Here is a 15,503-nt window from a genome sequence, read left to right on the forward strand (position 1 = left end):
AAAAGGAGCATTCACATGCTGTTTCAAATCCTCTTTGCTAATTAGAATAGTTGAAAGTTGGTCAGTTTTCTTTAGGAATTTTCTGGCATCAGTTTAACAAAACAGAAAGTGTTACATGCCAAAAGCAAACATTCATCTTCCAAGATGACAGATGACATCCTCCAAGTTCACTGATGGAGAAACGTATCCCATCATTCTCCCTGATTATCATACTAACCTCTGGTCCACATAAACACCGATACGCTCGGAATCACACATTAAACCCATGTCCTGGATTTAGCAGAAGCGGTTTGGCTGCTTGGAAATGCCTGGCCTTCAAAACAGCCACGGGTCCACACTGTGCGCTGAGTCATGAGTCATTATCACTGCAGTCTCCTCAGACAACTGAGCTGAGCTGTTGTTTATCTACATCCAAGCTTTTCTCACGCTGTGCCATTGCCCTCTGTAAGCCAGGTGTCATTCTTTTTATGCAGTGATGCTACTAATCCTGCAGGGATTGGTGAAGGTCAAAAAAGGCTCAGGAAGCATTAGCAAGCATGCATTGCTGGGTTTGATTCGCTGCAGAGAAAGAATAATGGTGCCGGTGTGTTTTGCTTATCACACCTTTTTTTTCTACATACTGCATACTGTCTTCTTTTCCTCATTACACGTGCCATCTCTTCCCATCTTAATGTCTCACCCCTACCCTGGTCCCCTCCAATGCACTTTGTCATTTCAAAGGTCGTGCCGTTCTTGTACCTGCTCAGTATTTCTGCCTCGTCAGCACAGAAGCTGCTTGCGTGTCCATCTCTCTGAGGATGGTGACAGCATTACATAACCAGCCTAACTTAGTAAAGCCAGCAGGATGAGGTGCTCCTCTTCTGTTTGATGGGTTGTGTCTGCAGCTGGGCATATTCAAGCCTCTGGTAAAATATCACCTCTTTATTCTGGTGATTCTACCTGAATTTATTCATGAGAGAACAAAGGCAACAGAGTCAGTGAATGCAAATCAACCAAACCAGTACAAAGATATCTTTGGACATCAACACTTACAACAATACTGCTTGACTACATTCAGCCAGTGCGATCTGATCTCACAAAACCTAAACTTGTTGGATATTCTTGTTCTTCTTCGGTGAACCCAACATCCATCCACCCACCTCCATTGTCTGACATCATTCCAATTATTGATGACCATCTTCATTGTGCCATGGTCCATAAAACATACTGTGGGGCATACCGATGTCCTGATCCGTACATTTGTAAAACGAGATCCTTCTGATATGTTGAAACCTCTCTAAAAATCCAAAACGGGAACCTTCAGCTAAAGGAAGGAAAATCCAACAATCCGGAAGTCACTGCTGGAAAAACAATATGAATTTAGCTGTAATCACGTTGAGAATCAACTTTAACAAATGCAGCGATGACTGTAGCTGCTGAAACCCAGGCTGAAATTCTTCAAAGGTTTTGCTAAAGTTGAGCCAGCTGAACAAAGTGCGGTGGCATCACCATAAAAGTGCAGATGACTTAGCTGTAGGCCTCATTTTTCCTGTGTTGTTAAAAAATGAATCGCTGGATTTTATTAATAATTGTTTCGTAATATATTTGCATTCTGCTGTCTGCCAGTTAATTTTTTTTTATATAGTTTGATCATATTTATATTTTTTCATTTTTACTCATACAATTAAAACGGGTCTCTTTAACCTAGATTACCATTCTTTTTCTTTGCAAGGTTTTATTTATCAGGTTACACTTTATTCAGGTTTATGTAATCTTTTCATCCTTTCTTTAATGGCAGTTTTTTTTTAGATATGAACTTTGTAGCAAGAGCTTGATCTTGCATTTGTAACCGGTCATCCATGCACTCCAGAACAGTTAATACATTGCTATTCTTTTTTTTATATTATTATTGAAAAAAGGGAATGGATGGGAATAGTGTTGCATTTATCAATGCCTGGTCCTTGCAACAACAAGATTCGCATGAGGAAACAAATAATATGCAATGTGTTGGTCATTTTCTATATTTAAAAAATCTACAGTGAAACATAAACTCGCAGAGCCTTTAATCCAACACTTCTGGTGTGTGACTGTTGTCCCACATGTTTGAGAGGAGTAACATCTTATTGTTGGTAAATGCGTGGCATATACTGGATCTGAATGAAATACGCGCTAGGCAAGCGATGAAAAAGGATAGTAAGATTTTTTTGAATGAATCATGGTTGGCAGACAACACAGCAGAGAATGTCTTGCAGCTACTCACATCCACAAGCCTGGCACTCAAGGGCCAACCAAGTTGTGATACATTATTGATGAAAATAATCCGCTTCCATGTGCTTTCCCCTTCCTCTCTGAGCTTGCCTTACTCTCATAATAGATGCTGGCAGGATATTTTTGGCACAGCTGTGGCGAAATCTACAACATATTTGCCCTATCATGCATGTTAATCAGAAGCATTTTAAAGTGATAACAGTAACTAACCAGCATTTGGCTTGAGATGCGACCTGCTAATGTTGATAGGGTAGATTGGCCATAATGCTGGCAGATGATTGGTTGATTTACTTTGATGTTTAGACTGCGATGACCCAGCTGAGTGTCAGCCTGAGTTAACAGCACCAGCCCGCATGTTAAAGAGCCCAGAGCCGACACTGAAGCTGTCACTGAAGCGCCCGTTGACCTTTGTTGATTCTTGGCGTTTGCTGCCACTCAGTGCTTCTCTGCTTCTCCTTCAGCCTCCGCGTTCTTGGAGTTGAGCTGGAAAAAAGGAGGCCGGGAATAAGGACAGGCGAACCTTCAGGTTGAGCGCGTGGTTGCCTGGCTCCATGTCTGCTCCTGCTCCAGCCAGTCGGAGGTCTACATCGGGCTCTCGCCGGTAAGTTGCAGACAAGACTTTCGCCGTTCTTCTATAAGTTAAATGTTTTGTTCAGTTACAGGGTGACACAGTGCGAAGTAGAGGGTTAGTGTTCATATTTCTCACTTACACTTTCATTATGAACACTGACAGGTGGTACAGGTAAAACTGATCTGGCACCTGGACATATTAGGCAGCCCGCAGTGTCAGTAATATCAGAACCTATTGGTTTCACATTAACCTTGACTTCAGGACTGGATGGATAGAAGTCCCAGAACTCAGTCTGGAAATGTTGTTACTTTTTGTCATCTATTTGCTATTCTACTACAGCTGGAATCGCTGGGAAAAGTGAAAGCCCCTCATTGGATAAAATGTACATAGAATGCATCAGACTGGAGGATTTTCAAAAGACTTCAAGCTTTCATGGGCAATACTTTTTCCACCCTATTCTGAGAAATTTCATATTCTGAGGTTTTTGTGAAATAGGCGTGAACTGGTTACCGACATCAAGGTGCCACTGTCAATTGCTAGTATCAAGGTCCACTAAGGTCTTTAAAAGTCACGTTTGCACTGTTTGGAAATGCTTTTGTCTTTTTCCTTGTGAAAAACACAAAAGATCAAATTATACATTTTTTTAAACATCCATCTTAATTAGGCATGGGTTGGTACTGTATATGAACCTCATACCCAGTCATGCCTAATGTGGAGTTTGCTATAGTGGTGGGTCACCTAAGGGGAAAAAACAATTGCTAATATTCTTTCTTGGGAAAGGTTTTCATCCTTCCACTGTAAAAAATCTAATGCTGAATAAAGGGAAGAGGATGGATGGATGGATGGATGGATGGTTTTAATTTATCCATATTCCAGCTCTTGACTGTTTGCTTTACTGAGCAGGGTTTATTTGCAGGTCTTAACATAATGCCAATATTCATATATTGGCATCACAATAACTCTGACTCAGCAGAATATAAGGGAATATATGAAATGTTTTAACGCAAAAAAACTACTGTCTCACTTAGGACAAAGTTAGTAAATAACTTTTTAACGTGTGTTGAAAATTGTCATCAAGGCAAAGACGGACAAAATCCAGGGTTGTGCAAGGTTTTACATTTGAATATATTTTAATGCAAAAAACAACAAACTCTTATTTAATCTTTTTAAACACTGTAAACATAATTGATTTTTATTAGGAGCATATTTATACCACAGTTTTTTTTGCATAGGCCTTTTGATTCCTCCTGTTTCACGTCTGTAGCAGCAGTGGGTCTGCAGACTCATCGTCCCACGCTCTGCATGAATACCAGATCAGAGCTGGCTGCACAATGAGTCGGGCCATATCTGGAAACAAAGATGTGTAATAAGTAGCATCAACTCATGTTCAGCTATGAATCTGATGGCACATCCCTACACCTAGTGGCGGTTCTACGGTGAATTACTCCCAGAGCGAGAACCCATCCGAGCGTATAATTTCAGGTATACCTTCAAATCCCAGCTAGACCTGAAATTATTCAACCTTTTCAGCCTATTAGCTAGAAGATGTAAAAAAGCCTTGGTTTGGACTGCAATCCTATGAGGTTTTATATGATTATATGCCTTTTACCTTTTACCAAACTAACCCTGCACCTGTACCTGCCACTGCCTCCTCCTCCTCCTCCTCCTCCTCCTCCTCCTCCTCCTCACTCCTATAACTGACATTATTATGTCGCTCTGCATCAACTCCATGACTGAAACTGGCCTCCTCAGCTACAACTAATAATAACAGCAGCAATGATAAACATTATAGAATGCAGTGTTAGAACACGAATACAATAAAAAATAAATAAATAAGGAAAGTGTTACACACACAAACACAATAAGGGAATTACTCAACTTAATTTGTAAAAATGTTTTAATGTAGAAACACAACAGGAAAACAGGATGTAGCCTACCGTTATTAACACAGACTCATTATAATCGATTAAGCAGAGTAATTATCTATACACACACTGTAACATTTAATCACACATCCTATAAACCCACTCATAATATCTGCCATGTCTGGGATGATACCATGTAGGCAGTGTTTGCTAACCTGTAGTCATGCTGCTCGGTCCATTACTGGCCTGGCTGACTGGACTCACACGCTTTGCTCATCACCGCTGCTGCCATTTGTTATTGGGTAGATTTGTGATTGGGTAGATTTGTTATTGGGTAGATTTGTGATTGGGTAGAAAGAGAAAGAAAAACAGGTCGACCAACGACCGGTTTGGCCTGAAACCTTCACGCCTTGGTGTGACTGACTTTAGACACCACTCAAAGTTAGTACTGCTGGAAAAGCGTGCACAGATTGTTGTTCATTTCTTTTTTTGTTAAATGCTCGTGTTGCCCCCTATGTGTCATTGAAAAAAGTGCTGCCCCGGTACGCCCGTGCCAAAAACCGCTACTGCCTACAATGATATCCCGCATTCAGATATTTACACCTGTAGAGAGACAATCCCAATAAATGATCCTGATAAAACCTTTCAAAGAAGACACCAGTCTGAATGCACAACTCCCTGGAGAATTCCTGAATCCTTCTGGAGCTGGATCTGCTTTTCATGTCAAGGCCAACTCAGTGGTGATCTGTTGGTCTACTTATTGCAGAACATGCTGTGGGACTGTGTCCACCTGAGAAGGACAAATCAATGTGCCATTATGTCAACTTATTGTGTAGTCCTTGGAGTAAAGTCACATGACTTTGCTTGAACCTTTTCTTGTGAATATAGAGGTGCCTGCAAATTTTATTGACACTCATGTGTACAGCATATTGTTTACATGGAAATACCTCATGTGGTCAGTGCCATATGTGTGTATTTGCAGCAAACCTTACAAATAAAAGTAACTCTTCCTATAAATAATAATGTGCAGTAATGGTTTAACATATGAGTCTTCAAGATTCTGTGTTATGCTAGGTGTAATGGTCATGGTTGTACAGTGTTATAGTAATTTTGTAAATGACCCTTGATTTAAACGCCAAATCAGATTGATCAGTGGGTTATCAAAAGGTTTTCCTTACAGCTCTGTATTCTTTGACAGTTTCTTCTCATGGTATCCAAATATCCCTAAATGTGGTGCCAGGACCAGGGATGTGTTTCAGAAGTGACATTTTATGTAAGAGATCGACTACGTTTTCTCTCGGCTTGCTTACTACTGCTTACTATAAAGCACATTTACCACTGAAAGAGAACTAAAGTTTAGACGAGCACAGTGGGACCTATTCAAGACAGTGAGATAACGCTCCAGCTTGAGCTTTCAAACTTTGCTCATGGATAATGTGGGAAGCTCAGTTGGTAACTCAGATAGCATGGTGCCTCAAGGTGGCACTAAGAAGCTTCAGAGATACAGATCTGCGTATTTCCTTCAGCTTTAGATCCAACTGTAGCTGCTGCTGTAGGGGTACTGATTTTCTGTGCTTTTGTACTTTGTATGTCTAGCTGTAACTTCTTAATCTCAGTATGTTATGCTTTGGCTTTACTCTTTAGCCCCCGTTTTACTTCCTATTTTTGGGTCAGCTGTACATACTTTAAATATTCAAGCAAATCCCAGACCCATCGGTCAATATTTGAAACATTAAACCAATAGGTTTTCAAGCCATATTGGCAATTTGATCTGTCACCTTTCTATTTAGAGGAGGAATAATTGAATTCTATCTTTGCAAAATATCGATGTCTTTTTAATGTCTTTGTTGTCCCTGAGGGACGTTCTATCCATATATAGATCTGGAAACTCCTAGGGATCCAGGAAGAGTAGTGATATTATTTGCTAAAAACGGACCAGAGTGTACTATCTTCTACGCAGGCCAGAAAAGCAAGAAAACCAGAACATGATGTATTGCCTATATTGCTGTATAACAATAGACTATAACAACAGGTATGGGAAAATCATTAACCAAGCACTATTTTAGCAAATTCTTTTTTATTATTATTATATTGATTATTTTAATTTATGCCTTACCAAAACTTACTCCTTTATCACATATCCATTACAGAATTTTCAACCACACATACCAACCAGATGAAGATATCTGTTTAATAATATTTGTTTAATAAATTATGGACAACAGAGAAACAAGAGATGTTTTCTCAATGCAGTTTAGAAGAGTAGTTATATAGAACATAGTGACTGTTTGCCTGACTTTTTGTATTTGTCACACAAACCAGTTAGCACCTTATACCACAGAGAACCAGAGTGTCCTTTGTGAAAGCAGGTAAACTGCATTAGCAAAGCTTAGGTTATGTCTTGTATTAAAAAATGCTTTCATTCAGCTTTCTTCTCAGGCGTGTAGGCGTGATCATCCGTATCATCCCTGACAAGAATCTAGATCCCTGCCTTAGCAGTCATAGTAGTTTTACTGGCATGGTGATAAATGGTAACGGATGCCTCCACAGGCTTGAAGCTGTGGTGTCCTCCTCTCTCATCTCTCCTCTTCCTCAGATTCAACCCTCTGAAGGCGCTGCAGCCCAAACGCCGCCTGCAGCAAATACTGGCATCCTCACCCGTGCCGGCAGCCTCCAAGCCGGCATCGGGATCGGGGACAGGTGCAGCCGCGGCCACTGCGCCGGTGGCCATTCCGGTGCCTGCACCGCCTGCGTGAGACACGATTCAATTACAGTCTCAGCGAGCATGCTCTATGGCTGTAAGCGTAGCTCTGACACTGTAGCCACTAAAACCAACAATGGGAAAGAAAACTAAGCTGTGATTTGGTTACTTTGTTCTGCCTTTGTTCTAGAGGTGCAGATTTAAACTAGATTAGGGAGACATTCTGATATCCTACACTTAAGCAGACTCTGCTGGTAGACATGAACATAGAGTTCATGTTAGGGGGGTTGTACCCATTGTGAAATTGGGAGAGTGTGTTTAGTGGCTATAGTGGAGTCAGTTGTGCTATGAAAGCATACTGTGATCATAAGTGATCACTGGTTCACCGCTCACTGCGTAGTCTATAGAAGCATTTTGGACACTCATCACTTTAAATAAGAAAGCTGGCTTTGTTTTGTTGCTTTTTGTCTGACATTTGACTTATCAAAGTTACTTACCTGATGTTCCCCTCTGCCAGTTATCACCTGACCGACCCATCACCAGCTATGTTTACATGCACAAAATGTCCCCAATGGATTAAAATGTATTTGGATTAAACAATTTGATGGCACCATTTATATGTGCCCACAATCAATGAATCCTATCATAATGTCCGTGTTTATGCATCTGGTTTTATTCAGGATAGAACCACTCTGACATGCACAGCTATCGAATTCCCCTTAAAAAAACACAGAAGAGGCATACTACCGTCTTTGCTAAACAACAAAAAATAGCAAACAAAGCAGTTTATTATGAGTACGTTTGTCTTCCGAGCGTCCAGGCTGGACCTGCACGATGTTCTAATTACAGTTGAAACGTTACTTAGAAAGCAAAAAGCTGAGCTCTTGTATTTTTTTGAACACAAAGGTTGCATCGGGAGCCCCGACAGTTTTGCTTTGCGATGTATTTCCGCCACTTGCCAACGCAGAAATACGTCACGTTTATGTCGGGCGCACATGCGCACTCAGGTTGGTTTGCCACATTCGTAATAACTTGAGCCTGACAGGCGTTTACACGCACGCTGATCGGATCATTAATGGGCATAAACCACACATCTCGTTCGGATTGCATTTTCATTCTGACTGAGCTTAATCCATTTGGTGTGTTTACATGATGCTTTTTTATTCCGATTACTGTTGTCCATGTGAATGTAGCTACAGACACTATTTCTGTAGATGAATAAAAAAGACCCGAAAACTGTTTCACTGCATATTATTTCACTTTCTAGGCTTGTTTTGAGCTGTTCCTGTCTGCCTTGTTCACCTTCTGTTAATCTCTTGGCATTTATGTCAGATATTGATTTTTCAAAGATCTCTTGAGTTGTCAATATCTGACCTCTCCCTCTGTTGTATTGCACAGGACACGATGACTCAACAAATCCAAAGCCAATATATAGATTTTTCAATACTGAAGCATGTGCTGTAATATTCTCTATTAAATAATTAGGGTTTTTTTCTGTTTGTTTGTTTTGTTTTTTACTGAGCATCCACAAAAAAAAAATGATGATGCTGGCTCCATCTGTGTCTGGCACAGGACACTGCTGGTCGTTTCGGACAAATAAAATGATATTAGTCGTAAAAAATGCATCCGACTTAGAAAGCATTGAAGCAGAAAGAGGCCATGTGTAAGAAATATTTTCATGGCATCTGAAAATATTTCATAGCAGCATTTTAAGAAGGAGTGGCCACCCGGACCTCCAGCCAAAGTAATAACCTAATTGGGGTCCTGCCACACGTGTTGCCATTACAATAAAATGCAGTTGAAACTAACAACCCAAACTGTACAAAATAAAGTAAAGAAAAGCTGGAAAGCAAGATAAATATTTCTATTTACCTTTTTTTATAATGTACTGAAAATGTCTCCATTGAGGACAAAGCGGAACTGAAGTCAAATTCTTTTTTGTGTGAATCAACTTTGTGATTACACAGATTCTGATTTTTATTTTATTTTTTTGTGATCAGCTTAGATTATCAATAAAGAAACACCCTTTGGATTTCATGGTCACAATGTTTTTTTTCTATGTCACTTGTCAAGATTTGCGCACAAAGCGGGGCACCAGGGTAAAATGATTACACATTGGTGATGTGCTTCATGTGTATTAAAAACTCCTGTTCTGCATCCTGTTATAATTCTAATATCCTGATAAAGGCCTCCACAATATGGCTGAAACTAATAGTGGAGGTGAAGAATCCTCCACCTCTGAGGAAAATTCGGCAGACTGTATAGAAACATCCAGATGTAATACTGGTGGTATTAAAACTGCAATAGGATGCCCAGCAAAGCATTACAGAAAACAGCTTCTCAGTGAGTCAGTCAACTTTGACTCCTATAAATGCTTGTTTGGGTGATACCTCTGTCTCAGGGCTGGTAATCATCAGGAGCCTCATTTATAAAGCTTGCACAAAATGGGGCCTGAAACTTGAGATCCATAATGCGTACACTCATTTTTAAGAGGGAGGAAATTAGCAGTGCAGATGTAGTGAATTGCTGTCAAACTGCATGATGATTCCTCTCAGACATTCAGTTTCACTCCATATGAGACTTTATGGTTATAACGCTTTTCCAGCTTTTCTGTATGTACACCTTTAGTATTGATTCCATGCAATGTTTTATAAACGAGACCCCAGGCCACTTATCTTTGAGTTTTTGCTCTAAGTTAATGATTTGGAATCACCGGTAAAGCAAGAAATCCACTTCATTCACATTTAACCTTCTAACTACAGAGAACAGAAATGAAATTGTTTCCCTTGATTAGCACCTCGTTTACTGTATCTAGAGCAGTGTCTGACACTTTGAGCATACACATTGGAATATTTCCAAATGCAATAATTATACAGAATACATACGATACACGTTATGATATATATAGTGATATAAAAAAAACATACATTTATGGATTTTAAAAGCTCGTTTGGATGTTTGTAGCTAACCTAGTTGATAGCTGATGGGTCTGTGCCTCGCTTGTTCCTGATGTCCAGTCGCCACCGCAAGACTCGCAAGAGGGAAACATGAATGTATAAAACTATTCCGTAATTGTTTTAGGACTTTTAAGAATAGTAAATTTTTAAACACATCAATGTGTGTGTAATAAATAAATAAATAGGTTCTGTGCTATCTTAGAACCAACAGTTTCTGTGTAATCATCAAATTAGCAGTTTAGGTAGATGTGAGAGTCATTTTACCTGTGGAATTTGAGTTCATAGAACAAGTTTTACTTTCCTCACATTATAGAATTCTAATTATAAGATTAATAGAGAGACAAATACGTGTTTTATTAAATGAGAAGAGCAAGCACAGCAAAAAGCTTGAATAAAGACACGAGCATTGTGTCCTGTGTGTAAATCCCTCATGGCTGCTCTGAATATCCCAGCTTGTCTCCTCTTCCTCCTTCTTTAGAGGTCAGTGACTGGGCAACAGTCATTTAAAAAAAGTATTTTTCTTTTCTTTTAAAACTTTATGTGTCATTGTAGAACATGACAGTGGTTACTGCAAGCAGCAGGTCATGATAGAAGTTGCCCATCACAGAACATCCTTCCTTTTAATTGTCTAAGACGGATGTGCTTTTCATAAATGTTTAATTATCTTTAACCTGACTCTAACCAGATGGATTTTGTTCCGCAGAGCTCCACTCATCCATCTGGGATTCCTCCATTGAAGATGTATTTCAGAAGCAGGGGCCTTGTCAAAAATCTTTGCATATGTTTGGATAAACCACTTTACATCTTTACTGACGTGCTACTTGAACAACTCACATTGAAACCAACTTGTGACGCTGACAAGAGCGACGCAGGGAAAACCAAAACAGAACAGCCGCCATCATAGATACAGCACAATGTTGGTAAATGGCCGATGTAGGTATTCTTTTAATGAAAACTACCTTTATTTTTCGGACCATAAGGCGCAGTAATATTCTTCTCAAATCACTCCGCCTCTCCGCCGACACACATACTACCAGAGTGGGAGAGCTATCAGTCTCTGTCGGGAGGACAGTTTAAAGTGCAGCATTGTGCCAAAATACTTTTTTGGACTCTTAAACTAAGATATATACTCATTATTTATTGTTCTTTTTTCACTTTCTCTCATGCACACATCTTATCTGCTTTCTGTACACACCAACAACAATAATTTCTTAATATTTTTGTGTGCTGTTTATATCCACGTGCATACACACAGTTTTTGTAAAAACCTGGAAATGGGTTTAAAGCTTCCAGGTCATTAATGTCTTACGCTTTCCTTGTAACTGAGGCAGGAGCTTAAAATCCTTGAAGGAGAACCATTGCATGTGTTGACACTCTGTAACTCCAGGGTACTTGATTTGGCGACGCGACTAAGCCTTAGTTTGTCAAATACAGAGACAACAAATCAATAAGCATTAAAGTATGGTTTATGGGTTGGGTTTCTTTAATATTAGGGCGAAAAAACTCATCTTCAGAACCAATCTTAGCTCAAAATGGTGATTTGCACTGCGTAATCTACTTTCAGCAGTTATCAACGGTTATTGCAACCATAAACTGCAGAAAATAATGGCAAAAATTGCTCCCTCTGTGCCTACTTCCATTGGCTCCCATGTCAGCTTAAAGTACAAAAGACCCAGCCAATATGGCGGCAATGCATGATGCGCTCCAGTACGTAATGAGGCGTCTATTTTTTCTATGGTAGGAGCTTGTGAACATGGAGAGGCGGAAGGATATTTCAGCCAGGTATACTTGTTGTCTGTAACGCGGCAGTGCAAGTAGGTCTCTTTATAACTGCTGTTTATTGTCCCTTATTTTAGAGCCCAATAAGACTCACAGAATTTACAAGTGACTTTAGAAAAAAAGAAGCCCAAAGCCGCTTATAATAAGCGGACTTGGCAACAGTGCAAACAGTCGCTTCTCTGATACATCTAAGAAAATCCCGCCCGGCGGTCCTGACTGGCCTGTCCATTTTATGGGGTATTGAAATCCCTCCCAATGGCAGCAGGTCCAGATGGATGTGTGGAGACGAGTGGAGCTCAGCGGAACTACATCCAACTGGCGAGAATCCGGTTAAATTATTTTAGCTGTGATTTTTGTTTGTCTAAAACAAAACTTCTGTTTATCAGCATGTTCTTACCTAAAGACTTAGACTTAGACTTAGACTTAGACTTTCTTTATTGTCATTTTGTATACACAGAGTGCATACAGAACGAAATTTCGTTTTCACACAGCTCAGAAATATTGCAGTAACTCTACAGGATACCTTGCAGAGGTAGACTGGAAGACTGGAATCATAGGCAAACAGCTGACTCATCCAGACCAAACCCTATTTATTTATTGGATAAAACAGAAACAGAAACAGAAAAAACAGAAAGAAATGCAAAAAGCATAAAGAGCCCTGCGGTTGCCAACTGCTTTCAGTCTTTTAGCTCCTTGCTTTATACTTGTGGTCAGACAGAGAATGGAGCCAAGGGATTACTGTCTACTTCCTGTTTGCTGCCAGCTTTAAACATAGTGATAGTCCATTAATTGGCTAAGACAAGGAACATTAATCAGTTGTAGTGTATTTTTCAAAGAAATAGATTATTTTTCAGTATTGAACAAATGTTAGCCACTTTGTCATCTTACCATCACTGTCATTATCGGCATTATTCTTTTCATGTGACGTTTTGTTTCACTATAGTCTTTACAAGAGCTCTGCTGTTTAGAATAATTGATGTGAAAGCTTATTTGGCATAAAATGCTTCTAAATAAAGAAGCTATTTTATGAATAAAGGTGAATATTGTCATTACACCTCCATTGCTTCCCTCTAAAGAGTCTCAGGCCATTATTTTCACTTAAATTGAATTTAAGACGTAATGTTGCTTAATGTTCTCTGCTGGTAAAGGCCCTGCAGCTGCAGATTGTTCTATATAGATATTCCACATCGGAAGCCAGAGTGAGGGGCCCGTCTATAAAAGCAGAGCCTTTTAGAAGGCATCATCTCCTTGTTCAATTCAGGCTGTTTATTTTCAATGCCGGCACAACCTGAGAGCTTTCTCTCTCGGTGGGTGCAGTGTGCCTGCATACATTCACACGCATGGCATCATGCAGCAGCCGTCCACTGAGTCATCTTCTGCAACTTAACACCTTCCTGTCTCTGCCTGCTCAGGTTTGACTACTGCAGGTTCATAGAGCTAGATTATGTCCCCATGGAGTCGGGCTATATGGTCTCAATGCGCCCGAGCAAAGGCTACACATCGACCAAGTCACCCACTAAAGGATACACCTCTACAAAGTCTCCAGATCGCCGCTCAACAAACTCTCCCTCCACCCCCCGTTCGCGGTCTGTGCCCAGTCCAAGTCTTTGTGTTTTTGGTCATCTTGAGCATGAGAATGTTGTCACTGTTTTATGTTGTGTGATGGTCTAAAATGTCTTTGTACACCAACATGTTGCGTATGACCCCTTACTCTATTCCTGTGTTTACTTTATTTGCATGCTTCTTGCTTGGCTTCTTAATATTTTGTCAGGTGTTTTTATTATCTTTGAACCCATTCCTTTCTTGGAGAAACTGTAAGATTATCAGCACCCAGAGAAGCGTGTTTGCAGTGTTTCTCGTATTTTCTGTTAATATCCACTTAAATCCCAGTGTTGTGGTCTGTCGGTAAGTATCTGCACTGCAATGGCATGCTGGAGACCATGGATCAGTGTCCTTCATTTGTGTGCTTTTGAGTCTCTGGATGTATAGTAGCCTTGCTAATCTGCCCACTTGTTGTCCTCAGTTGTATGGTAACAGGTAAAGCTAAATAGCTGGTTTACTCTTTCAGGCGAGCTCCATCTGCACCCAGTAACAGAGATCCCCATGGCAATGCCTCCGTCAGCAGCGGCAGCAACTCAGGCTCGTGTAAAGGCAGCGACTGCAGCCCCACCAAAGGGTAAGGAGTAGCAAACAGCATGAGTGAGGCAAAGCTGCACCACCCATTGCGCTTATCGAGGTAACACTGTTTTATAATGAAATCTGGCCACCTGCAAGCAGGCTGGTCTGCTGGGGTTTTTTAAGCCGTTAGACCATGTCACACATTTTGTTTCATACTATTGTGTTAATACAGTGATACCAGGAAACTATATTAAGGCTACCAAAGCTTTTCCATGTCTACTTACAAGCATACACATGTTTGCATTGGACAGCTGTCTACAAAAGAGCACACGATCATTTTACACAGGAAACAGAGGTAGGAGACAGTGCACCATCAATGGTCTTCCTGGGTGAAACATACTGAGAAGTAAATAATAAGGAGTAGTTGTTACTCCTTTCAAACACTGTCTGGTGTAAAATAAAAGGGATTTAAAAAAGGGATTTAAAAAGCACAAAAATCGGAGTGGTTTAGGTGAACACCATTTTATTTTATTACTTCTTAGGTACTTACTCTGGAAACATTTTTATGCTCCATTCTCTGTGTGTGTGTTTTTTAAGACTTTTTTAAGGTTAAAAAAATAGTTTCTGGAGTTGTTTTAAGATGGCAGAAATCTGCTTTGGTCTCTGCCCCTCTCTGACTACCCAATACATTCAGACTCAGAAATGAACTGATCTTGAGTTCTACTAAAGAAAAACACCAAACGATTTGTCAGATATTAACTGTTTATGACCTTTAATAAGAACCTTGGAATAAAAATCCTGACATGTCCTTTTAACTATAGAGAACTTGACTAAAAATGTATTTTAAAGCCATGTAAAAAGTTGAAATTCAAGGATTCTTAAGTTTGTTACAGTGCCTCTCTTTTAAATCAAGCCAAACAACTAATGCCACAAAATCACTTTTACAAAAAGTCTCAAAAATTCCAAAATGCAAAACTTCTTGCTGATCGTACATCCCTGTGTCCCAGGCGTCAGAAATACACCTCATGCACAGACAACCATGGTATTCGCCCTCCTCCACCAGAGCAGTACCTCACACCTCTCCAGCAGAAGGAGGTGTGTATCCGACACTTACGAGCCAAGCTCAAAGAGACCATTAACACACTGCAAGACAGGTGAGATGCTGAGACACAATTACTCAAACTGGAAAAAAACATTTTTTAGCTCTTTCCATATTCTGCTTAATTTTGACCATCGTGCGCTTCCTCTCATTTTTGCCTCTTTCA

The 15,503-nt window shown here is 40.0% G+C and overlaps 1 protein-coding gene across 2 annotated transcripts in view; it reads left to right on the forward strand.

Moving 5' to 3' along the window:
- Positions 1 to 15,503, forward strand: part of snphb (syntaphilin b) — a 33,068-nt gene that overhangs the window by 14,719 nt on the left and 2,846 nt on the right. The window contains exons 2-5 of one of the 2 annotated variants that reach the window (XM_012879382.3): positions 2,709 to 2,848; positions 13,533 to 13,706; positions 14,189 to 14,296; positions 15,246 to 15,392. In XM_012879382.3, the coding sequence (XP_012734836.2) occupies positions 2,799 to 2,848; positions 13,533 to 13,706; positions 14,189 to 14,296; positions 15,246 to 15,392 (479 nt within the window). In that variant the 5' untranslated portion in view covers positions 2,709 to 2,798. The remainder of the gene's footprint in view (positions 1 to 2,708; positions 2,849 to 13,532; positions 13,707 to 14,188; positions 14,297 to 15,245; positions 15,393 to 15,503) is intronic. The other variant, XM_036147886.1, reaches the window with a different exon arrangement.

This window comes from Fundulus heteroclitus, chromosome 1 (genome assembly GCF_011125445.2).
Source record: "Fundulus heteroclitus isolate FHET01 chromosome 1, MU-UCD_Fhet_4.1, whole genome shotgun sequence".
NCBI classification, from domain to species: Eukaryota; Metazoa; Chordata; class Actinopteri; order Cyprinodontiformes; family Fundulidae; genus Fundulus; species Fundulus heteroclitus.